The sequence below is a fragment of the Argopecten irradians genome, chromosome 7 (genome assembly GCF_041381155.1).
Source record: "Argopecten irradians isolate NY chromosome 7, Ai_NY, whole genome shotgun sequence".
Classification (NCBI taxonomy): Eukaryota; Metazoa; Mollusca; class Bivalvia; order Pectinida; family Pectinidae; genus Argopecten; species Argopecten irradians.
In genome coordinates this window covers 24,109,127-24,136,428 of record NC_091140.1, presented here as the reverse complement: position 1 = coordinate 24,136,428, position 27,302 = coordinate 24,109,127, and the positions used below count along the sequence as shown (strand labels likewise).

General features: G+C 34.2%; 1 protein-coding gene across 1 annotated transcript; it reads left to right on the top strand.

The window, feature by feature from the left end:
• Positions 1-1,238: 1,238 nt before the first annotated feature.
• LOC138327100 (neurogenic locus Notch protein-like) lies at positions 1,239-27,296 on the top strand. The gene is made up of 45 exons (XM_069273083.1): positions 1,239-1,314; positions 2,533-2,777; positions 3,029-3,339; positions 3,619-3,923; positions 4,316-4,518; positions 4,897-5,089; positions 5,493-5,594; positions 5,733-5,840; positions 6,614-6,721; positions 7,197-7,298; positions 7,830-7,931; positions 8,222-8,329; positions 8,668-8,769; positions 8,941-9,048; positions 9,261-9,362; positions 9,663-9,770; positions 9,903-10,004; positions 10,278-10,385; positions 10,717-10,818; positions 11,119-11,226; positions 11,319-11,420; positions 11,813-11,920; positions 12,285-12,386; positions 12,599-12,706; positions 12,918-13,019; positions 13,589-13,696; positions 14,015-14,116; positions 14,462-14,569; positions 14,962-15,063; positions 15,334-15,441; positions 15,824-15,925; positions 16,147-16,254; positions 20,896-21,003; positions 21,360-21,461; positions 21,822-21,929; positions 22,215-22,316; positions 22,733-22,840; positions 23,310-23,411; positions 23,847-23,954; positions 24,349-24,456; positions 24,817-25,061; positions 25,399-25,718; positions 26,065-26,366; positions 26,498-26,694; positions 27,043-27,296. The coding sequence occupies exons 1-45, from the start codon at positions 1,239-1,241 to the stop codon at positions 27,274-27,276; spliced, it is 6,207 nt and encodes a 2,068-aa protein (XP_069129184.1). The 3' UTR covers positions 27,277-27,296.
• Positions 27,297-27,302: the final 6 nt, after the last annotated feature.

Here is a 27,302-nt window from a genome sequence, read left to right as displayed (position 1 = left end):
ATATATATATGTATGATATTGTCAAATGGAAATTCCGCCCAAATAAACACTTACACTTAGATTCAAAATATTAATATGTAAGAAAGGTACTTTTTCTTTCAAGGCATATATCATTTTAAATGTTCGATAAATTAAGTTTCCTTCGATCATTTCGTAGATGAAGAGTTTTACTACAAGTATTAACCAGTTACTATTAATTACCTTGCGTTATTTTGGGAAAGTGTTGTACAAAAACAGACAGTAACAACAAGCCGTTTATCAAATTAGAAATATAATCATTTTAGATTCAATTATGATGTCGTATTTTAATATATTTACTATATATATAACAATATATTTTAAATAAAATCGCTAATCGCATAAAAATGCTTATCTTTTTATTTTATATACTGATATATTACTTTCTGTTAGGTAAATGTATATTGTACAAATATCAAATGAAGTAGTTTATACTGCATTTTTCCTTTATACTTTTAAGAATTTATGTAGGCTTTGTCTGTTATTCAATCTTTTCGACTTAACATTTTATCAATGAAATTTGTTTTATATTGTTGGTACTAAATTGGCACTTTTTCGTTTTCAATATTTTCCTTTTTATTCTTTGCATTTTGTATCCTTACATTCCTATAGCCGCAAATAGGGTGTGTAAGGAGGTAGCCTGTAGCAGCTGGTCCTACAAGTACGCCACCTGTCGTATAAACAATGCACCAGGGGACATAATATCAGCAGTAGTGGCGAGAAAGGAATCCAGAGCGGCCTGCTCATTTCGAAAGTCGTATGGTTTCTATCCCAAAAATCGGGTAATATGGGTGAAGGAGGGATGTAGAGCACGCTTTCAGGTGTGCTTTACAGTGTCAACAAGTGGTAAGATCGTCAAACATCGTTGAAACTTTGATACTAGAAATTGCATATTGTTCGTTAAATCATTGAAGGTAAGCAAATGAAAAACCATAATAAAGAAATGTGAATGGTTACATATATAGTATGAATGCAGAACCAATGAAGCGTTCAAATAGACTAAATTCGCGGTAAACTTTCGTTAACATAATATGAAATTCAAAATTTGTTATTAGAAAAATAATACTTCGTTTTGAAGAGTGTGATGCCATCAATATTTCTGTATTACTTTATATATCCAATCAAAATTTCTGAAAAATAAAGAACCATTATATAAGGCGGAAAATAATAATTTGTTAAGACGTTTTGATAAATGTTTAGCGTGTGGGCATAGCTGCGGTATGAACGCTGAATGTGTGGCAGGGAAATGTGTATGTAGAAAGGGCTATGTGGGAAACCCGACAAGCGCTTGTGAAGGTACGCATGACATATTTTCTTTGTTAGATTTATTTCAATCATTTAAATCGCCATAAACTTAATTTACAAATTAAATAAATATATCAGCAATGCCAGGTAGGAAATAAAGAGACAATATTTTACAAACGATTTCTTTATGGAAGCAATTGTGCAAGTACCGATAAATCAGTGTGTATACATATATGCTATTCAAAATTTGCTAAGAATCACTTTTACTTCTATTAGTACTGTAGTATATCAAATTCATTTTATTGTACCATATTCATAAAAAAACACTTAAATAATATCTTTAAGATGTCTTAACACAGGCTCCAACAGAAAAACTTTTTTTCCAAGTGATCGATACATTACTTGCGAAACAGAGCTACCTCCCAAAATGACAAAAACACGACAATGGGAGCGAAAAGAAATTCGCGTTAAAGACAGTTTTCTCGTGTAATTTCATTCCCGTATCGTTTGTGACGTCCCTTAGCTTCATACAAGATGGACTATCGGAGACCGAACTCCTTTTCTGTTCACAGACGAGTCCAGATTCTGTCTCGACTTCACAGACAGGCGTGCTAAGGTGTAGAGACTACCAAATGATCACTTTAACACAGCCAGCGTCTCCGAACACGAGCGACATGGCGGCGGGTCTGTGATTGTCTGTGACGGTATATGTGTATAAAGTAAACAAACCTCCATGTCTTCCCGAACGGGAATTTGACGGCCCAGAGGTACTGCGATGAAGTCCTCGATGTCTACATTAGACCATATACTGATGCAATTGGTCCAGATTTCATTCTTAATGGATGATAACGCTCGCCCACATAGAGCTTGGGTCTCCGTTGTTTATCTTTAGAGGGAAACTATCGAACGCATGGACAGGCTAGCTCGTTCCCCGTATATAAATCCGATACATAGTGCAAGTATGGGACATGCTACAGGAATACATTTCGTCCCGCGTTAACCAGCCAAAGTCACTGCAAGAACTTGAAACACTCGTGAAAATTTCATAGCTTTTCTGTTGGATCCTGTGTTAAGACATCTTAAAGATATTATTTAAGTGGTTTTTTTATGAATATGGTACAATAAAAAGTGATGCTTAGCAAGTTTTGAGTAGTATATATTAAAGCATCAACAGAAATAAAGTTGTCTCTAATACTTACTAATTAATCACTTCTTTTTGAATGAAAATAATCTAAGCTACAAATGGACCTTGTCTGTATTACCTGACAGCTGCCTGTACCTGTACTGTTTCCGGCGACCCTCACTTCCGTACGTTCGACAAGCAGATGATCCACTTCCAGGGTATCTGTAAATACACGCTGGTAAAGGTCAAGGACGTCAATGACCTTTGTTATTTTAATGTCGAGGTCAAGAACGAACGTCGTGGGAGGAATCAGAGAGTGTCCTTCGCACGACTGGTTGATGTTGCAATATACGGCGTAAAAATCAGGCTTCACATCAATAAAATTGTTTACGTAAGTTTTCCTTTTCTTGCTTTCGATATAAGATAAACATTTGTGTAAGATCAATCTCTTCAATCTACTATTCCTTGTCTTCCATACCAATTAATTCATATTCTATTTTCATTAAAGCTCGTAAAGTAACTTCCATTTCCTTTTTTCGTTGCTATGAAAAAGAGCTGTCAATACTGCTTTAATTCTAAATAACCAATATCAGCAATGCAGTTATTGTTTTGATGGGGAAGAAATCTAAATGTGCTTAATAGGTCGATGGCATCAGAAAATACCTGCCTGTTTATTTGGCATCTGGGGACCTTCGTATCTACAATGCTGGTAAATACGTGCGCCTGACCTCTAAATGTGGACTAACAGTCGCGTGGGATGGCAGATCACAAGTGTATGTCCAGATCCCGCGGAGTTTTGGACCCAAGGTGATCGGTCTCTGTGGAAACTGTAATGGAATCAGAGACGACTATAAAACAAGATCGGGTGAGGATGTCTTTGGCAAGTTTAATAAATATCAGCTGATTGGACAGAGCTACCAGGTCATGGACGCTTCGGATAAAGCATCAGAAAGGTGAGGAAATTATACGAAATATAGGAATTTCATCTATTCCATTTTCTCCCACAGAAACTAACATAATGAATTATATAATATTTTAAATTATCAATGTCGTTGAAATCGATTTCATAATCAATTTATTCTAGATACTCATTATTTAAGAATTCAAAATATCCTAGAAATGATGTTAAATGTATTCTTGTTTAAAATTTTGTTTGAGTACGCCTAGTTATATCTTTGACGAACCACAGTTACAAACTATATTGCGCGATAATGTAATACTTTCGAATGTAGTTGCAAGACAGAGGAAATTGACGCTGGCGACATTTGCCCTGACTTGATGAAGACTAAGGTTGACGAAAGCCGCTACTGTGGCTATGTGAACCCCAAACTGGCTCACCTGAGTCCCTTCCATGCTTGTCTGGCATACTACCCTGTAGTAGCACAAGACATGTACGAATCCTGTCGGTATGATGTGTGTTCTTTCTACACTGATGAATCACGCATCAAAGAAGTTGTTTGTAACATTCTGGAAGGACTAGCCACGGAGTGCGAGTCCCGAGGAATTCCGAGCGTCTGGAGGAAACCAGGATTCTGTGGTAAGTGGTATTGTATGATCGTATTGTTTAAGATCGTCTTTATTCTTCATTCAAGCAATTAATTAAATAAACTGAGAAATGTGATGAAATAATACAAGTCGTATTTTGAATTCCTCTAAAATTGTGCACAATTTACATTGAATCCTATCATTTTTAGAGATAGGTATAGAAAAGGGATACTATAGATGTTATCTTTAGTGACTTGAACTGTTATAAGGAAATATTATGTATTGTAAGACGCCTGTCATAACATTCTTCAAGTACTTTTTCATTATTGTGAAATCAATTAGAACTATAATCCTTTTTTCATTTACTGAATCTTGCGTACCTTGCGTGTATGTCTTTTTGAATTTGAACTGCACTGTAACTGACGGTGTGGTTACTTTATCTAGGGGTAACCTGCCCACCAAACATGGTTTACAGCTACGCTGTGAGTGGTTGCCCAGCAACCTGTCTTGACCAGAACCCGGATGCGTCTACATGCCATGCCCCTCCGACAGAAGGATGTGAATGTAAAGAAGGCTTTGTCCTTAGTGGAGACTCCTGTGTCCATGTGTCTCAGTGTGGATGTTCCTCTGATCTCGGATACTTACCCGTTAGTAACCTCACTCTCTATCGCATCTAATACCTGTAATGAGATGGAATCAATGACATAGTATTATCGAAATATAACTTCCCTCATTGTGTAAGATTGGCGCTTAGTTTCTTAAGAACATACAAGTACTCTCGCAATGTGGTTTCAAAAAGGTCGTAATTAACACAATTTAATGCCGACGATTATTAGTTGTAGACTGAATTGTGCAAATGTATAGATTTATTATTGGCATTACGTTCCCTATCCGCAATAGCAATGCTAAAACTTGTTACATTAATGGTTTCACACAAGTTCTTATTTGGAAGACACGTAACGACTGGGTCTATTTTATTTTCCCTTTGTGACCAAATTTTAAAGTTAATCAAAATATGATTACAGTTAAGTAAGAAGATAACCAGTTCCGACTGTCGCTATATATTGGCGTGTGTCCTGTTAAATGGAAAGCCGGTCCTACAGAAGGCCCCTAATCCCCTAAAGTGTCACCAACACGCAACCTGTGGTCTACTGAACGGTCGGCCCCACTGTGTATGTAACGAGGGCTACTTTGGAGACGGTGTGAACGACTGTGAGCGTAAGTGAATGTGTCTTCATTAAACATAAAATCTTTATATTGATCATTGTCAACATTGTACCTACTGTACCGTCAGTTTTAGAGGACAGTTTACTGACCCCATCGTCATAATCAAACAGACTCATCACTAAAAAGAACTATTTAAACAATTAACAAAATGAGCAAAACAGTATTAGTGAGAATTTACAATGATATCTTACCGATTATAAAAAAAATAATGAATCAGATTTTTGCTTTAAATAATCCGAGAGCAATTGCGACAGGAAAACTAGAATATCCGTGCAACAAATACGTATCGTTCAGTACTTACAGAAATGAAATTAAACATATTTTATGAAAAGTCATATTTGAAATAATTTAGACTGTTTTGATATTAACTGTTCGTTCTTTATACTACTGCCAGCTCTATGCAATGGAAAGAAATGTGCACTGTACGCCACATGTGAACATGGACGCTGCATCTGTGATGCCGGGTATCATGGAAACGGCTACTCCAAATGTGAAGGTAATATGTTTGAAGAAACTATATTATGTATATAGAAGGGAACTTATTACTTCAAGTAAGACTCTTCATATCCTTTATTATAAGTAATACTTTTGTATGTTGTATATAGCATTTCATTGACACCAAGTTTTATTACAGTTGTTGGAGTTTGTGGAGGGAAGAAGTGTGGCGCCAATACTGTTTGCATCAACTACAACTGTATCTGTAAAACTGGCTATACAGGGGACGGGTACAAGCTCTGTACACGTAAGTGTATATGTAGTTCTCTTTGGTCGTCATATTGGGCCCGAAAGATGATTTTTCTCTTTACTCTTAGCACATTTAAACTTCTATATCGGACATCAATCAGGGAAGTTCTCTTTGGTCGTCATATTGGGCCCGAAAGATGATTTTTCTCTATTCATTTTGCACATTCAAACTTCTATATCGGACATCAATCAGGGATTTCTTTTTACCTTTCAGAAATCACTTTTTAAGTATAATCTTGATACTTAAATACATGTGATTCGTCAATGGCGTTATAAATGAAAGTCATCTCTCTGTGGTAAATTTATACGAAGAGAGTGAATTGCTTAAATTACACTGGGTGACAATATTACCAAATCGGACCCAAATATGTTCTGCATTGAATACTGTATTATGCATTCATATGTTTTGCTCTTTAGCACTATGTGACGGGAAGAGGTGCACTGCGAACGCGTCCTGCCAGGAAGGAAAATGCCTCTGCGATATCGGTTTTCATGGAAACGGATATTATAAATGCGAACGTGAGTAAATCACCCCAAAACAACATCATGAATTTATATTGTTATCCCAAAGAGTTCCATTGGTCACGATTTCTTGAAACAAACTTAAGTAAAAAAAAAAAACAGACTAAAGTAGAAAAACTGTTTTTGAATAGGTACATAAGAGAAAAACGGTTGGTGTTTTTTTTGTTGTTTTTTTTCGGGGAATCAGGGCCCGATATGTATCACAATAATTATCACCGACTTATCATTTTGTTTTTGTCTTTGATAAAGCTCTTTCTACATGTGGTTCCAAACAGTGCACGGCTGGTGCAGAATGCCTCAATTTCCAATGTATCTGTAAAAAAGGCTACTTCGGCGACGGTTACACCAACTGTCAAGGTACGTGAAACTCTTTCAAATACCTTTACTTTAAAACGATCACGACTGATACTGAAACTGTGCTGCTGTTTAAAACATTTTGTAAATAATTTGATTATTGATTATATATGTTAAGCATAAATTAGATAAACACTGATACATATGTACAGAGCTAATCGGGGCCGCGGTGGCCGAGTGGTTAATATGTTTCGACATATCACCACAAGCCCTCCGCCTCTAGGTTGCGAGTTCGAATCCCATGTGGGGCAAGTACTGACCACTAGCCGGTGGTTTTCCTCCGAGTAGTTCAGCTTTTCTCCATCAACAAACCTGGCACGTCCTTATATGACCTTGACTATTAATAGGACGTGAAACCAATGAAACATAGCTAATTAACTTAATAGAATGTTCTTTTGATGTAGACGTTTCTTTAATCTGTGACTATGTACATGTATACTCTTTTGATATTTTGTTCACCGATTTACACCGAATTCAGAGCTCTGCGATGGTAAGAGATGTGTGGAGAATGCTATATGCCAAGACGGTAATTGCAGATGTGAGGAAGGTTACCATGGCAATGGATATCACCAATGTGATAGTAAGTATATCATATATAGAATAAAATGATTGAGGATGGTATGGTGTCGAATATGTACATTGAGACAACAGATAAAGGGTGTTTCTCAACAGCTAAATTTTGAATTTAAGAAATGCTGATTAAACTTTTCCAATTTTCTATTTGATGCCAGTTCAAATATTCTATTCGACTTTCAATGGTGTACCACTTATAGAGTTCCAAACCAAAATTAGCATATTTTCATATTCATCAGGATTGAAAACATATTCTGACTGTTAATTGCAACAGGAATAGGAGTGTGCGACAACAAAGTATGCGGTCAAAACGCAGAGTGTGTAAATTATCAGTGTGTTTGTAAATCTGGTTTCTATGGCAACGGATACGACAACTGCATTGGTAAGTAAAACATAATGTATTCCATGTAATAATGCAGTTTGCTACCTTATGTTTAAATATATGTTCATAGTTATTATTGGTTATGATATATCAGTATATATCATTCAATTTTATTTTTTAAATATTTGTTTGAAATTATGTGTATTATATTTGTAGAATTGTGTAATGGTAAAAAGTGTGTAGAAGATGCTTACTGTCAGAATGGTAAATGTGAATGTACCGACGGTTACCATGGGAACGGATATATTAGATGTGAACGTAAGTGGTACATGTATAATGGCTGTTATATATACTATAAAACGAACATGAAATTAGTCTTGTCCTAAGTTTTGTCATTCCTTCGTGAAATACCATCTTTCCGTTTGTCGAATAAAAAATTAATTTCCATTGACTTTTTTTCGTTGAATATAATCAAAACGACATTTGATCAGCTTATACGAAATTGCAGTATAAACGGCGATGTCATCTTATAAAATATAAATAAAGTTATAAATTGATGAAACATTGTGTTTATTGAATATAAAGTCTTCTATTTTCTGGTATTACAGCGGAATCTACTTGTGGTGGGAAAACCTGTGTGACCAACGCTGTCTGCATAAACTTCCAATGCCATTGCAGATCTGGTTTCCATGGCGACGGATATGTCGGGTGTAAACGTGCGTTTATGATAATGACTATAGTAATAATTTTTTTTAAGTATATTTCATAATCATTTAGGATATTTTTATTTTTTTTCTGTTATGACGTTTATTTGGAATGTGACTCAGATTTGTAATATGTTGGTTGTTATATATATATATTTGTAATTATTGATAAATAGTAGACCTCTTAGGCTTCCGGGTTTTGCAATTTCAAGTTTCCATTCAAATTAATGCATTTTCAAGCTTTTGATTTCACTATTTTAAATGAGGAATTATGTTTTATTCATTGGCTCAATATGGACGTTTGTTCAATATCTATTTATATGACGACATACGTTTTTGCTGTCTTACAGGTCTGTGTGATGGTCGTGTCTGTGTAGATTACTCGTATTGTTTCCGAGATAAATGTATATGTCAGGAGGGTTACCATGGAAACGGATACATCCAATGTGAACGTATGTAAAGGTTATGACATTGTTGGGTTCATTTTAATTGCTTCGGTAAAGGAACAAATTGTGAAATGTTGAATATAATAATATTTTATCTGCTTGTTAAACATTAAATACTGATTTGTAAATGTAAATTACTTATGATATATGAACATTTTATCTGTTTTTGATAAACAGCATTTAAGCAGTGTGGAAACAGGACCTGTGTACTGAACGCCAAATGTATCAACTTCAATTGTATCTGTAAGGAAGGATATGTGGGCGATGGATACAGGGAGTGTGAATGTAAGTTAGTATAGGAAAAAAGTTCATTCAAATGACTCCATACTTCATCTCGCGTTTTCATATGGATTAAAGTTTTATTGAGATCCAACGAATTCAAGAGTAGCATACTTATCCATTTCGTCATAATACATGGCTCTATTATTCTTACTATTTCTATTTTGGAAAAATCACTATGAAAATAATCCATAATCCTATATAAATTCTATCCGCAGCATTATGTAATGGAAAACCATGTGCTGAGTTCGCAAGATGCCAGGGCGATGTTTGTAAATGTATCAATGGTTACCATGGCAACGGTTACATCAAATGTGAACGTATGTATTCATTGCATTGTCATTTTGCTTACCTTTTGAATAACTATGGAATGTTTCTGCAAAATATAGATATTCATTACAATATGCAGAAATATCAGATTTGCAAGTGATATTGGACCCCTCAGTATATATTGAAAGTGGACATGTAACATTCAAGAATCGTAAATACTATAACACTATGTCATGAATCCGTTAAATCAGCATAAACAGATCTAGAATCTAGAATGAAAGCAATTAATAATAAATCAACTTATCAGTACTTTGAGTACTTTGGCAAAACCTTCAGTGGCTTTTTTACAGCTGTGTACTTCTGTGGGTCAAGGAGATGCGCTGTCAATGCCGAGTGTCGTAATTACCAATGTGTCTGTAAGGACGGTCACTATGGTAACGGATATGGCCGCTGTTTCCGTAAGTTTAATGTCGCTTCAACTAAAGTTCCGGAATGAAATGGTAAAAATATCCCCATATCTATGCAATTATTACCTATTATATCAGTGATCTTAAAGTATTTATGTCATAATTTTGATGTTGTTTAAACAGCTCTTTGTAATGGAAAAAAGTGCGCTGATGACGCCGACTGTGAAAATGGAGTTTGTAAATGTAGAGAAGGTTACCATGGAGTTCCACATGTTAAATGTGAACGTAAGTAAATCATACATCTTGTTGTTGGTGAAAACGATGAAAATATTATCATGTATTACTACACTATCACTGGCTGCTTACGAATGATAATATTCTATAATCTCCAAATATATTTTTATGAATGATAATATTCTATAATCTCCAAATATATTTTCTTCTGTTATCATAATTAGTTGACACGCTACTTTAACTACATTTTTTATAATTTGTAGATCAAAATAAAACCGATGAAAAACAATATTTTTTACATATTCTTATTAATTCTTATGCCAGCCACGACTGAATGTGGCGGAAAGATCTGTACACGAGATGCTGTCTGTATAAATTACCACTGTAGCTGTAAGGAAGGGTACACAGGAAACGGTAACGTCAAATGTATTGGTAGGTTTTGTTGTCATAGCAACTACGCTAAGTTAAAGTTGTAATGCTAAGAACGTGAAATGTTTAATTGTTGAATTATATCAGACAACAATAGATCAAATGTAAAGTAAATGTTCGTTGTCAAAGAAATATAGATTATATATAAATTAGTTTTTTTTGTGGTAGTCAAGGAAACTAAGTCAAATATTAAGATAAATATTTGTTATCAAAGAAAACATGCCAAATTCATGAGGTTAGAACTAAGAATGGATCAGCTGATATTATAAACTTGCTCATCAAATGAATATTGTCCTTTCCTTTTCGTGTTTTTACCTTTTTTCTCTTATTTCAGAGTTATGTGACGGGACGCTGTGCAAGCCAAATTCCTACTGTAGAAACGGCGTTTGTACATGTAACGCTGGTTTACATGGTGATGGAGCAATCAAATGTGAACGTAAGAAATAAATCGTGCTTATAACTTCATGTGTTTACTTTCATTATATTCTCGCTATTATTTCATTATTCTAAGTATATTTCCAATGTAAACCTATTATATGATTTATTATGATATTGGTTGAAATTATATTTAGACCGCAGACAGTCGTAAAAATGAAGATATGGATATTCTAACAAACACTCATTAAATACAACAACTTTCCGCATTCATTAAAAGAATTGCACAGATTCAAGTGCAAAACATTGGAGACTCAAAGACCGACGGGTATTGACAAATATTTTGTTTTTGTTTTTAAAGCCCTTGGTACATGCGGCGGGAAAAGATGTTGCCAATATGCTCATTGTTATAATTACAAATGTGTATGTGATGAGGGCTATACGGGAAACGGATACGAAAAATGTCACGGTTAGTACAGAGTCGTCTTTTTGATAATGGAGTTTCTATGAATATGAATAAACCTTGGATGCATGGGATTTTCTGTATCGTTTTTATTGCAGTTAATTGCGACGACCGAAGATGTGCTCAATATGCTTACTGTGAGAATGACGAATGCGTCTGTCAAAATGGTTTCCATGGCAACCCATACATCAAGTGTGAACGTACGTTTTAATTTGAAATTAATTCGAAAATGTGACATTGAGAATTCAAATTAAAACGACACGTATAAAGTAATAATAAATGTACTAAAAGTAAGCATCCATACTTTTATTAAAACGACACGTATAAAGTAATAACAAATGTACTTAAAGTAAGCATCCATACTTTTATTATTATAATGTGACATCGATGTGCGAACTACCAAAAACTGCTAGCAAAATTTAGTATCAACTTTACAATTAATGAAAATAAGCCACCGTAAGTTTGTATTCTCTAAGTTCGTAATTCTCGCAGTTATCAAAACGATTTAGCGTGTTGGCTTTCAATAAAATGTATAAATGTTCATTCTGTATGCTGCGTATAGGTAAAACAATTTTTTGTGCATTAAATCCAGATGAAAGTACATGTGACGGAAAATCCTGCGCACCCTACGCCGAGTGTAAAAACTACCAATGTGTATGTAAGTCTGGTTACATAGGAGACGGGTATAGAGAATGCAAAGGTATGTCTTGTATGATAAAACTGTTTTTATTACTAAAATCGCATTTATTTTCCTAATAATCTTGAATAAAGGTGTATGAAATATTGCCAAAAAATCGACTTCTGATGTATCAGATCTATTGTAATGACAGAGTCAAGCGAAGGAAAATACCTCTGGTATATCAGAATGTATTGACTCTTGAATATGATGGTTTCGTCTGTTGAAAGGTGCTATTCAGGGTATAAAAGTCAAAAGGAATCCGACAGAAGTGTCAGAATATGTCACTTTTCTTTCAAAATAGATCTTTGAAAATAAGTTGGATATGAAACACTTCATTAGCATTTGTATGCATGATACTTTATAATCAATTTGTTTATTTTTTCAGCACTCTGTGGTGATAAACAATGTCCTGACAACACCATGTGTATTGACAATAAATGCACCTGTATTGGTGGTTTCCATGGCAACCCCGATATCAAATGTGAACGTAAGTGCTAATTCATTTGTTTCTGTATTTTAATGCACTTGATCGTAGTGGCATTAAATGATGTTTTCCTGCATCAATTTTTTTTCAACAAAAGTCAATTCAATTTTAGGGAATTTTTAATTCAAGAATAAGCAGTTGTAGTTTATAAATAATTTCATGCTTTTTTATGTGTTAATATTATACTTACTGAACATACTGTTTACCTATAACAGCTATTGGTGTTTGTGGTGGCGAAGTGTGTGACGAGTACGCCGAATGTGTGAACTACCGGTGTCGGTGTAACCCAGGTTATGTAGGGGATGGCTACAAACTTTGTGAAAGTAAGTGCATTTTACCAATGAAATATCCTTTCGATTATTTTCTTTTTGTAAATTATAAACTTATTGTTAAGACAACTAAATTTCTTTTCGCTTTTAGATATTGATTTCCAAAAAAAAAAGAGAAAAGAAAAACAACTTCCGGGGAAACGTTTATGTCTGTGTATGAAAAAGAATAACAATTAAGTAACACGCATATATTCCAATTTTATAGAGCTTTGTGGGAAGAGTAAGTGTGTGGATAATGCTGTATGCCTAAACAACGAGTGTGTATGTTTACCTAGTTACCATGGCGATGGATACGTAAAATGTGAAGGTAAATTATATTCAAATCATTTTAAAACATCAATACAGATATAACTATCACAATAACATAATTTTACACTAAATCGTCGTCTTACTTTTCAATCTGATAACAATCTGCTGGATAAGATTTACGTTGTTATTTAAAGATGCTCCACCGCCGACAAATAGTATTTGTTCACTATCAAAAACAGGAGCAAACGATTTAGCATTTTTCTTCAGTAACAAAAATTACTTACTTTACACCATTATCACCATTGAAAAGTTTGAGCCTCTAATTCTACGTCAAGTTAAAAATATGAAAAATAATTAATTGCATCCCGAAAAAATTCCGATGCACTATATCCTATATGGAATGAAGTACTGATTGCGAATGCACCAAAGGCAAAATGAAAAAATATATATATTATTTTTGTGTTAATTAGACATACATACACACGATTGAACACCAATTATTGTTCAAATAACGAATATCATTCATGCTCTGTCGGCGGTGGAGCATCTTTAAACACCAAAGCATATTTCATCATATTTTTATCATATCCTCAATTTCCTAGAGCAATTGTCTTTTTAATATCTCAGGTGAAGGAGCATGTAATGGAATCCCTTGCTGTGAGAATGCTGAATGTGTAAATTACCGCTGTATCTGTAAAAAGACATTCTACGGAGATGGGTACCACACCTGTTACCGTAAGTATATAAATAAACCTCATAGCATTTTATCTGCACATTTTATAAGTGAAACTTGAATCTATAGACTTTCACTGTTTTTTTGTTGATATGTTATGTAATTACTAAAGTAATATAATTTTTTTCTACGATATTTGTTCTTTTCTCCTTCATGTTGCATTTTGAAATTTATAAAAAAAAAACATGTTTGTATATATATGGTTTAGAAAAGCAAAAAAAATGTATCCCAACAGATAAAGAGCCTTATTAAGTTAATTTATTGAATTATGATACCATACCTACAATGCATGTTTTTGCAGTCATCATTGTATTCCACAGCCTACTGTTCGGGCCGTAAGTGTGGAGAGCATGCCATATGTGTACACGATCGATGTACGTGTGAGACGGGATTTCAGGGCGATCCATATATCAAATGTGAACGTAAGATCATGGAATAATTTTGTTTATGTGCTTGCAAAGATTTAAAAAAAACATCTAGCGTCTTTGAAATCAAGAGCTACGCAACCTTGATTTCATTTTGAATGTCTTTTTGACCACCAATTAAATGAAATCACATCGACATAATTTTAAGCATTTCGACTTGCCGTTCATATTCATATCTTCATTTTCCTAATACATTATCTATTTCTGAGGCGATTGTGATACCTGTACCATTTGAATAGTATACTGTATCTAAACCAGAATTTACTTGAACAAGTGAAAACAAAACATCAAAATCAGAATAATATAAAAAAATATATTCCATTCTTGATTTTGTTATTTCAGCATTTGGAGTCTGTGATGGTATCCATTGTGCCGATTATGCTGAGTGCCTTAACTACAAGTGTGTATGTAAGAAGGGCTACATTGGGAATGGTTATCAGAAATGTAAACGTAAGTAAATGTACCCGGAGAATTGTACCCAAGTCATATTTACAAATCTACCTACGTTTTGACAGACCAAATTGTTCGTTATTAAGCAGGATATGCTCGTAGGCCGGACAATATATAACAAGGTGGTTTGTTCGGAATGGTGATGAACCCTCGGTTTTATCATACATTTATGAAATCTTTCAGTTATTAACCAAGATGATTTGAGTATATTTGGTGTGTAAAGCAGACCTGACATATACATGTATTGTGAATCTATATTTTGAAATTCACGACAATGAATACGGAGAACGAAAGTAAGCACTGAAGATATAAATTCTATGCAATGTTATTGACCCCATTTGGTTCAAATGATTTGATGAAAACAATTATATGTGAAATTTTCTGTTTTACAGCATTGTGTGGAGGTAAAGAGTGTGTGATGTATTCTCATTGTGAGGCTGACACGTGTAAATGTAACCACGGTTACCATGGAAATGGTTATGTTATGTGTGAACGTGAGTATATCTGATATTCATACAGGACACAGTCTAAATTTAGGCTAATGTTGAACTTTATGCCATGGTAAGTTTAATACATATATCTACATGACAATAGACACCAATCATAAGCAAGTATTAATGACATTATTTTTCGCGTTTTTTTCCTATCACAAAATAAGGTTGATATGTTGAAGCTTTAGGAGTCGTGCAAAAACGTTCAAATGTTCATAGCAATGTTCAGTGAAGAGCAATATTTTCACATTTTTTCCTTTTAATTTTGTTAAGCTAACACACATTGTGGAGGGAAGGAATGCTGCCAGAACGCTGTTTGTATGAACTACCAGTGTATTTGTCAGTTGGGATACTTTGGTGATGGGTACAATAGCTGCACAGGTAATATCATGTATCATACAAATGCATTACATGTTCTTCTATCAACTTTTGTCAAACATAAAGTGTAATATTTCAAAGAATAACAATATAAGCTTAAACAGTCAAAAGTGTGAGTATAAATCTGCTTAAACGTAATCGTAAAACAAAGGAAACATCAAGTGTGTATTGACAATATTATAGATATATTTGTTCGGTTAGTTTACTTCATGAACTTGACAACGGTGTTTTACAGTGGAAATATATGAAATTAATGAATGATTAAAATATTATATTATAATGTGTCTAATCATAATAGTAAATTTTTTTGTTGGTTGGTTCCTCCTCATGGACAGGACAATGGTATTTCATCATATTATATAGTAAAGTCATTTACTCCTTACAGCTCTGTGTGGCGGACGCAAGTGTGTGCAGTACGCGCGCTGTCTGGACGGAAGTTGTGTGTGTGACACTGGTTACCATGGTGACGCTCTCATCAAATGTGAACGTAGGTTTGACTCTCCAAATGATAATTTCAGTGTTCATTAACTATTTTTTTAAGAAACAGTGGTTTTTAATTTTGTAAAAGGTACAGCGATTTAGTAATGAAGTTAGGTTTCGTATATTTTTTTCTCTCTTAATTTTAGTCTAACATTACCTTCAGCAGAGAAACTGCGTGTTCACTGTTCTGTATCTATTATGGTTAACTTTCATATTTTCATTCTTCAGCTAAATACTTCTGTGGTGGAAAACAATGTGCAGACAATACACGATGTGTGAACTATAAATGTCAGTGTCTGGAAGGATACAGCGGGGACCCGTACAAACAGTGTCATGGTGAGGATTTCAATAGTATTTATATATTCCATATTTAGTCCAAGAATGATCCCAGTTATTTATCATGTAATAAGTACCTTTTCACCAGTTAATAATAAACATGTTACGAAAGGAAACTGAAGTTGAAGGCCTACCGTCATTGCGTCAATTTTGCTTTGAATCTGCTTTCGACTTTCGTTCAGAATATTCCACTCATACAGCCACTAACATTACTACAAACATTATAGGTTACAATAGGCATACTCTATTTTCATTCGGAAAGGAGAGAGTCTCGCTCGGATATAGCAAAGATGCTATTCATCTTGTTTAGCGATATGTCCTACGGAAACAGCTTTGCATAGTCAGAGTTAGCTTCTCTTGCGGGTAGGTATCGATTGTTATGTCATTATTTTGTGAGCGCAATTCACGTCGTTGTCTGAAAGGTATGACGTTACGCTCGCAAACACATGACGTCACAATCAATACCTAGCAACAAGGGTAAATAACAATGTAATATGCAAATACAGAATACATGTATTTTAACATAGTTAATTCATGATATGATCAACTTTGAATTTTCCACAAATATATAACAAGTAAAATGTTACATGGAAAGATTTGGAATACTTTTCTACCTTCAGCCCTTTGCAATGGAAGGAAGTGCGCTGATTACGCGTTCTGTGAAAACAATAGGTGTGTGTGTCAGCCATCGTATCACGGGGACGGATTTATCAAGTGTGAACGTAAGTAAATAAATTATAACGTAAGTAAATCAGTCATAACGTAAGTAAATACGTTATTACGTAAGTAAATCTGTCACATCTCTTTATCTTTAAAATATGCTTTTATCCTTAAATAATAGAACGCTTGAAGGAGGGGTATAACTTTGCGGTATTTTAAAGCCGATAAGCTATCACTAAATGGCCGTAAAACGGCTTTATGTGATATCTCTGCTTTGTGGCGATATTTGTTCTCAAATATTCTCAAATCAGTGGGATGATTTGGTAAAAAAAATAATCATTATTGCATATATACTATATATCTACTACTGTATTTTACAGTGTATAGTATAAACATTTGATTGTGCTTGCCAGTCGTTTTATTTATATACGATTATCATTGTTTTTTAAAAACGAACCGATCCCCTATTTTTCAATCTTGTTTCATTATAACTTTCCCATGTACATTAACACTATTCTTGAGATATTGTTGATATGCTACATTTAAGCGTAAGAATTCCATGAATGATGCAATTGATTTTATCTAGTTGAAAAAAGTGAAGATAAAAATATAAATTTGCCTTCGCTCTCCATCGGTTCCCTGAAAAAAATGGTACATACCCATTTCAGATACTGATTTCTTTCAACCATCATCATTAGCGGTGATTTACAATTGTATAACTAGCATAAAAAACAATTTTTGTATTGTTTATTGTTGGACCAAATGTGTCAGTAGCGGAATAGATTCAATTCAAGGTCTTATGTATGTTTGAATTTACTATAACGGATTGTAGATGGACATTTTAATGCAAGCTGACTTAGTAATCGCTAAATTTAACCAATGAGGAAGTAGTTTAAGGAAAAAGTAAAGTTGTCTCCTCTAACATAAACCAAAATTATAAAATAAATATAAATTATCAATAATCATTATGATAAGGTGTTCTGGGTTACAATATCTTCATTCATTGTAAATTTTTGTACATATATAGACGTAATATACTTAGTATAGATAATAACTAATAATAATTTGTTTGATTTCATAAAACATTCAAAACGAAAGTAAAACGTGTGAGTTATTTCGCCTGGTTGTATGCTAATTTAGTGTTACTTAATTGAATACACATATTTAGTATATACGTATATATACGAGTCGCAGTCTGTGTGATCATATGGCAGGTCCGGAAGGTTTGGATTATTAATGTTATAACTCTATACACCCATTCCATTATACGACCTGTTATTTTGCTAAATAGAATCACAACCAAAATAGTTTCTTATAACTGAGACATTTTAATTTAGTCTATTTGTAATTACTCATTCAAATAACAAATAAGTACAACAGTTTTCTGTATCAGGAAATACATGGTCCCATATTTGATGTTTTACTGTCATGATTTTTCTTCTGAAATTATGTTTTGAAAATGGTTAAGATTTACTCTATGTTATTAGTCTTTGTATGTTTGTATTAGCTATTCTTTAAAATGTCCATTTAAAATAAATTGTGAAAGAATGCATATACATGGAATTGCACCAGTGTGACAACCTGCAAAGTTACTCAATTCATAAAAAAGACATAGATTATCTTCTTTTGCAATCAACGAGAATAGTATTATTATCTTTTGAGTTAACTAGGTAGATCTTTTGTTTTAATCCTATATATTTCACCTATTAATTAATATAATGTACATGAATCTTTGGTTAAACTGAGCCTGTGATCTTGAAGCAATATCCAATTGTAAAGCTTTGAATATCTTTAAGCTGGCGAATTCGAATTAACAAAAAAAACCATGATTGGTGAGAAGACATTTCTGACTATAACATACGAAGCCTTATATCAGAACTAAACTAATAAATGAAGGGAAAAACACACATGTATATATATAGCTAAGTCAAGAGACAATTTAACAAAAACAGGTCGTATAATGGGATGGGTGTATTGAGTTAATTGATCATTGATAATCCAAACCCTCCGGACCTGTCATAACTGTAATAAGACTGTTACGTGTATTTATACCTATACAAGACGTGTGTGTAATAAGGTAGGTATGACTAAATTTGCATAAAAAGAAGAGAGGTAACTCTTACAGCGGTGGGTAGTGTAGTGCAAAGCAAATAAATGTGTAATATCCAGCGACTCTTGGTAAATAAAAAATTGAAGTAAAAATAAAATCTACATGAGTACGTCATATGATTTGTATTAAGTCTTGTTATGAAGTGTAAGTTATACTGATTTTATCAGGTCCTATATTCTTTTAAAATTACATTGTTAATGCCATTAAATACTAAAATTATCAACAACTACCACATTTAAAGTTTTTTCCCTTGGTAGACTGGTGGAGCATGTAAATATAAGCTGCAAATCACATATTAAAGTACACATACCTGGATACATATAGGGGTAACGTGTGGTATACATGTTAACGTACATTTAGGATCGGAGAGTTTGGCCTATCGCAACGTAATGGCTCATACCGTCTATATTTCATCCCAATATATAACACAGAAAAATTATTAGGTGAGATACAATGTATATATTTTTCTGTATATGATTACAGTATTATTACAGTATATTAATATAGAGAGTTTAGAAACAAAGTAAAATTATATATCTTGGTAGTGTTACACTTGAAGAGAAATACGATGACTATGTCTGCAGTTTCTGTGTATGTCCATAGGTATTTAGCACGCTGATAAGTCAAAGACCCACTATAGACTAATATATAGAGAAAGGTAAGGAACTCCTCCGTGACGCAAAATTGGGTAATTAAGTTCAAAGTGTTGTAAAAAAAAATATCCAGACCTGATATTTCAACGGCTTTGGTCTTAATTGAAAGTTAAGATGTTACACCTCACGATGATAACAAGAAATCCTACTGAACTTGTCTACTTTTTTCACAAACAGCCTCGAAACTTGAAAAATTGACGAATTTCCGTTAGTCGGACACGATCGATAAATACATTTGTTTTCACCTGTTGTTTGTTTATGTCAAAGCCTGTTACTGTAGGCTGCCGTGTTTTCAGTGTAGCGAATAGACATTTTCGTTTGCAAAAATGTTCTCGATCGTGTCCGACTAACGGAAATTCGTCAATTTTTCAAGTTTCGAGGCTGTTTGTGAAAAAAGTAGACAAGTTCAGTAGGATTTCTTGTTATCATCGTGAGGTGTAACATCTTAACTTTCAATTAAGACCAAAGCCGTTGAAATATCTGGTCTGGATATTTTTTTTACAACACTTTGAACTTAATTACCCAATTTTGCGTCACGGAGGAGTTCCTTACCTTTCTCTATATATTAGTCTATAGTGGGTCTTTGACTTATCAGCGTGCTAAATACCTATGGTATGTCTGACAAAGTAAGATCTATTGATTGTAAGTTAAGGGTAAGTTAGGGTTCTGTGTTGGAGGGTATTAATTAATAATACACATCTGATCAATTTATCCAATTCTAAATCAACATGCCGGAAGTTGTTCTAGCGCCAGATACTGTTATTTTCACCATATAAAAGTAGGCAAACATCAAGAGAGCCATCTGGAAGTCATCTGCAATTATAGATGTCAAATAAGTTAAATGTTCAAATAATGTCATTCTATTTATATTTAATTAGGTCTAATATGTATCAGAAAATAAGCTTTTAGTTTGTTTTTACTTATTTTCAGTAACTGTTTTATAGATACTTACCTCAGTGTCTGCATTTCTCCCCTAATTCGTTTACAAATAATGAATAATCACAAGAATAAACAACGCATCAAGGAATTTTTGGCAGATATAAATGGCTCACTTTTTAGGAAGGTGGCTGAATATTTATTTTTGATTTAATCCAAATTATTAATCGTTAAGAATTTTGAGTGAAGGTGCGGCCCAAAAATCAGTATTTTTATCCAGCTTCGTTCAGTTGTTTGTGGTGGAAAATATTAATAATAATAAAAAGATTTTTTTGTATCCAGCACTAGATATCTGTGGAGGGAAAAAGTGTGCAAGGAACGCTGAGTGTACCAGTTATCATTGTGTATGTCTCAAGGGCTACATTGGCAATGGATACCTCTATTGTGAAAGTAAGAATATGTACAACCTCATTATTGCAAAATCTAAATATCAATGGGAATCATTCACGTACCACGTGATACCCGATAACGTTTGTGCGGGACTATTGTTTCAATATTGGTGATTGAATGACGTCAAAAGATGATATATATCCCGCGCTAACGTCATTTCAGCGGGAAGATTACAAAGAGTTAGGTTCCATCACCACTGGAGATACTAGTCCCGGACAAACGGTCATTGTTCTATTAAATTTGATATTGACCATTTTCTAATTTCGATGACAAATAAGCCTGATGTTTTTGTTACGACATAATCATTATAGAGTCATTCTGATTGTATGTTTAATGGTGTGAACATTTGATTATAGAGTTATGCAACGGGAGAAAATGCGCTAAATATGCAGAATGTACGGATTCAGGGTGTCAATGCCAACCTGGTTACCATGGAAACCCCTATATAAAGTGTGAAGGTAGAAACTTGGGTACTCCGCATTCTATCACCCCAGTATTTAGCACAAATATATGTAGACAAATCTGGTTGTGTAAAGGATGTTAATAAATCATTGAAAAATTATATAAAAAAGCTATTGAAGAGAAATTAAACGTTTGTTTAACCATGTATTTTAAGTTTCCTGAAGATAGGTGGCTATTTTTTTTACTCTGTGAATTACATATTGCAAATATTTATATCAAAATAGAAACTATAATGTCCTAATATTGCCATAGACTCTATTTTGTGGTTCTATAAACCAAGAGTAATTAAAGTTTGAGTTAAAGTTTTGAAATATATTCCTTTATAGAATAAAGTCATCGGTTACTGCCTTTTTCAGAAATCAGTTTATGCGGCGGCAAAACATGCGCAGAGAATGCCCAGTGTTCAAGCTATATATGTCAGTGTAAGCCTGGTTACCTTGGAGACGGCATTGTTAAGTGCCAAGGTAAAGTATGGTAGAATATGGTAATGGGAAATGGTAAATTTCAATTTTATTATTATATATAATAATCAGTTAACAGTTGTTTTATTGTCTTGTCATATATCACAAGTTCGTTCCCTAATTAAAAGATAAAATGAATTGATTATTAAAGTAATCTTACTTATTATCGTGTCAAATTGTGGATCATTGTGTAATTATTTATTGTCTTAACGTCATTACTACACTTAACTAATAGCAAAGAAATGGTATGATGATCGTGTCATTATTGCATTTCTTGTTGGTTTTCAGAATCATGTAATGGACGGTTATGTGTTCCTTTTGCGGAATGTAAAAATGGGAATTGTGTTTGCCAGGAAAATTACCATGGATTTGGTTTCTGGAAATGTGAACGTATGTTAGCAATACTGTGTAATAATTTTTCATTTATATCTTGCCATTGATGATATGGTAAATACGAGGTATTTTATATGGTACGTATTGAAACGCTAAAATATTGATTTCCGTGACAATCGTTCAATGTCTTATCAATTTTTTATTATTGTCTTGTTTTTTAATTGATAAAATTCTCTATTTCAGAATTTGAATGTATTGAGAAATTATGAAAATTATTGATGTACTTAAAAGTTAATTAATTATTAACCTTCTGAATGACTTTTCAAGCATTTGTCTTTATTTTGTACTTTAACTAACCATTGTATGAAACACTGAAATATGTACATGCATTTTCATTAAATCTTAAGTATTTACTTTTTCATCAACAATCAACAATTGTATAGACTTATATTTGTTTAAATCCTGTATTTCAGCCCATGGAATTTGCAATGGGCGGAAGTGTGCCACACACGCTAAATGTATCAATTTCCAATGTATTTGTGAATCTGGATATTTTGGAGATGGCTATAATTCTTGTAAACGTAAGTGTACTTCAATTAATATTGCAGATCGAATGTTTTGCTGCGAAAATTCAGACAAAGGGATATCTTGCATGTACGTGGTCAAAACGTAAATAACATGTTGACATAGGATAGAAACAATGTTATGGTAGATCCAGGAAATTTACCTGTTTTATTTAATGCTGCATGTCATTAGTGAACTGTTACCTATCCTTCAATACAATGATCATCATAACGTGAAAGAAAAGGTAATGACTAAAATCTGGATCTGCCTTACTTTACAAAACATATAACAATTATATATATATCAGTTCATTGTTATATATTTAAGTTTGTATATATTTGATATGTTAATTTAAAAAATATTGTGTTGTCATCACGAGCATATTTAGAGAGCTTCGTTTTATATAAGTCCACCCGAAATGCCCACTTGTTGTACATTGCATATTTGTAAACTAGAACAATTAATAAATATATTTTTGTGTACTAGCTTTTTGTGGAGGAGGTGTATGTACGGAACATGCTCAATGTACCGACGGAAAATGTGTCTGTCACAGCGGTTACCACGGTAACGGCTACTTAAAGTGTGAACGTGAGTACTGATGGTACAATTAAAGACATGATTCAAATGCGTGTGGGGTATTACATTTCCCATCCATAGAAGTGTGAAAAATAAAAACAACCTTTCTTTATTATTTACCACTCTTATGATCTTTAGAAAACTACATTACAAAGCAAAGTGTAAGCTCAAAAATACGTTCGGCATTAAAGGACGGGTTCGCTTATTGTTTGTATAATGTGACTAGATGGGGTGCTGTCCGTTGTCTCTGGCAATATGCTTCAGTGAGACAGCATTATACAATTGACAAGTGTTTGCAAATAGACACAGCAAGAACATATCACAGCCTCCCAAAACATACAGAGATTCACAACCATCCAACCAAAATGTTACACTCGTTGTTATACAGTATCAGGCAAAGGGAAACTTGTGCAACGTTTGTCCTTACTGTAACTTGTGTTTGTACAGCACTTGGTATTTGTGGAGGCCGCGAGTGTGTTAAATATGCAGTCTGTGAAAAATTCAAGTGCGTCTGCAGACCTGGTTATTTCGGAGACGGATACACCTATTGCGACCGTAAGATAATATATTCTTATACCATCAAGAAAATAGTTTAGCGATATTCTAATTATTGCATATTTCAGCATTTTGCGTTAACACTATTGCTGTAACTGCGTTTTCGTTTATGTTGTTTGATGTAATAGCAGGTGACAGTTCGCTATGAGGATAATTTAATTTGCACCAGCATTGCCCTTTGTATACATCCAGTAACCGGTTGCCAGAATAAATATCATATCATAATGCTTGGGTAAACGATTCATTCATTGAAAAAATATGAATTTCCCTTAAGACAATATTTCATCACATTATTTATCTTAAAACTGACATATTGACATAAATGCATATCGTTGAAATTGCGAAAATGGCAATGCCAAATTATGATTATTGATTGTTTAATTCCATTATGAAGTCGACGGGTACTGTCGGGGGAAGAAATGTGCAGACAACGCCGAGTGTATTAATGACATCTGTGTTTGTCGTGGCGGTTACTCGGGTGACGGAGAAAAGGCCTGCACAAGTAAGCAACAAACACGTTTAAAATGTCGTAAATAAAGACAAAATGCGAAATGCACGTATTTCTTCAACTCTTCTGTGTAAGCTAATGGCTATTATGTTTATGAGTGCAGTTGAAGAAATTTAAAGATGTATCAATGAATCTGAATAAAATAAAACAAATTCCGTTATAAACAGTTACCAAACAAACCATCAACACAATAAATATCAAATGTTTTAGCATATGTACATGAGATTTTCGAAAAGAAATACAAGAAAGTTTCATTAAATCTGCAAGATTGAATATTCAACCATCTCTTGAACTTGACTAAATTTCGTGTATGCGAGTCTTGAATTAGAATAAATTTCCTCTTTTTTCGCACAGGGAAGTGCGTGTGTTCAGCTTCCGGAGATCCTCACTACTGTCGCTACGATGGTCAAAAGATCAACTTCCAGGGAATATGTAAATACACACTGACCAAGTTGACGAAGACAATAGACGGCTGTTACTTCAATATTGAAGTGAAAAACGAACATCGAGGCAAGAACGGACGTGTATCGTGGACACGTTTTGTGGATGTCAGAATAAACGAGGTCAACATAAGGCTGCTTAAAAAAAAGAAAGTACTGGTAAGGAATATCATTCATTTTCACATTCGCATACTTAGTATGCTGAACTATAAACTTACACTGTAATTACAATTTTGTAAAATTTTCTCGAAAGAAAATTTAATGTCTTGTCCGCAATGGTCAGGATATTGTTCAAAAATTACTTTAAATCTCCTCATTACCTATTTCCATTATATAGCTGAATGTTACCAACGACGAAAGCAGCTAGTTTACATTCGTCAATTTTAAAAAATGCATACATTTATCTCCTACCTAATTTGCCTAATCTGCTGTCGCTTTCGTGTAAGTGAGCAGTATCAAAAGATGACAACTATAAAACGATAAGTTCTGTCATTAGGTGAACAGTTACCGCAACCACCTACCCGTTTCTGGAGACGGTTATCAGATCTACAAAAGTGGTATCTGGGTAGTTGTGAACTCGCGGTGTGGATTAACGATTTGGTGGAACGGAAAGGCTGCCGTCGTCGTAGAGGTCAAGGTCAGTTACGGGCCTTTCCTCACCGGTATCTGTGGTAATTGCAACGGCCTTGACGACGATGACAAGAAGCATGATGGTGAAGACGTCACAGGATACCCCAAACGTAAACGAGGCGCTTTAATTGGTCATAGCTACATGGTGGAGGATGACTCGAAACCAGAGGGAGGGGTTCCAGAACAGTAAGTAAAAAACAAGAAGACTTCAATGATACATTCAACATAAATAAGTACAAAACGCTAATTTGAAGACTAATACCGCTTTAAGGTAAGGACGAGGTATGAATAAAAAGTCCGAAGATATTGCGTACTTCAACTTGTGCTCACAAATAGGCATTATGGCAATCTTCAATTCTATTCACGCGAAGTATAAAGTTTTTGATCAATACATTAAAATAGAGCATTTTCCTCCGGTTGTGCTAGATATTAATTATATTCCAAATCAATTTCATTGTACTATGCATGTTAAATTAGAGAATGTAGAAAACAAAAAATACAACTGTAAATATACCAACATAATCTTTGTAAGGTGCAAGACAAAGGATGTGGATATCCCCGAGTGTTCGGAGAAGAACCTTGAAGCGGCTAAGGCAGTCGACCTGTGTGGTTTACTCGACTACAGCGTGATGGACAGTCCTTTCCGGCAGTGCATCCAGCAAAATCCAATCCTGGCAGATATTAAACTGAAGGCGTGTGTTTTTGACGTCTGCGCAAATATGGGGGATAACTCTGTCGACATGAAGTCTATAGGATGCGGCTACTACGAAGAGTTCGACGCAGAGTGTTCTTTACGGGGATTCAAGGCGAAATGGAGGACAGCTGACATATGCCGTATGTATACTTTTCTTGTTATTATTTTGGCTATTCGATGTTATGCTATTGACGTTTATGATCTGAAATAAATCTTAAATGTGGCGTTTATAATTTGAGTTTCAAACATTGTTGAACCTTGTTTTTCTTAGCCTTGCCGTGTCCAGCTAACATGCGATACAATCCCGCTGTAAGTGGTTGCCCACCATCCTGTATGAATCCGAATCCTTCGTGTAATCTACCGACTACTGAGGGATGTGAATGTCTGCCTGGCCTACTCGAGAGTGGCGACAAGTGCGTGAAGAAAGAAGAGTGTGGATGTCAATGCGGAGACTCCCCATACGTCCCGGTACAGTTGCAAAACAATCACAATTATTTGAAAAGCATTTAAATGAACTCGCACCATGCGAAGGTACCGCTTATAGTACCGTTTTGTTTTACTTCCCGCGCTGTTTTTACCATTCATTTGCGTATACATCTACTATTGGTAGTCATACATGTTGCATAATATCCATACGGATTTCTATCTAAATTTTAATCTTTGAGTTTAATGGTTGTGTTGAACAATTCAACGTAATATCATCAATATCTAATATTTATAATATATTTAATAGAACTCATTTTTACAAATTACAAACCACACAACATATTTATTTTCACCACATTATTATGCTGTTACCGGTTTTTCTGTTTTAAGGTTGGAGAACAATACGTGACAGACGACTGTGGTGAGATAACAGAGTGTAGAATAGTAGCGGGCAAGCCAGTGATGAGAGGCGTGAAGATCAATATAGAATGTGGGAATAACGCAATGTGTGCCCTTAAAGATGGCGTGCCCACGTGCACGTGCAAGACCGGATACGGAAGAGGCATCAATGGCGCGTGTACTCTCGTACATGATTACTTCATCCAATTTAACAGTAATTATTAAAAAATAAGTTTTTATGTTACAGGCAG

What these genes read in the sequence shown, in the direction of transcription:
- LOC138327100 (XM_069273083.1), top strand. Translation starts at nt 1,239, where the DNA reads ATGAACGCTGAATGTGTGGCAGGGAAATGTGTATGTAGAAAGGGCTAT. An exon ending in GAGGAAACCAGGATTCTGTG is followed by an intron (nt 3,924 to 4,315) that starts GTAAGTGGTATT and finishes TACTTTATCTAG; the next exon opens with GGGTAACCTGCCCACCAAAC. An exon ending in CGGATATGTCGGGTGTAAAC is followed by an intron (nt 8,330 to 8,667) that starts GTGCGTTTATGA and finishes GCTGTCTTACAG; the next exon opens with GTCTGTGTGATGGTCGTGTC.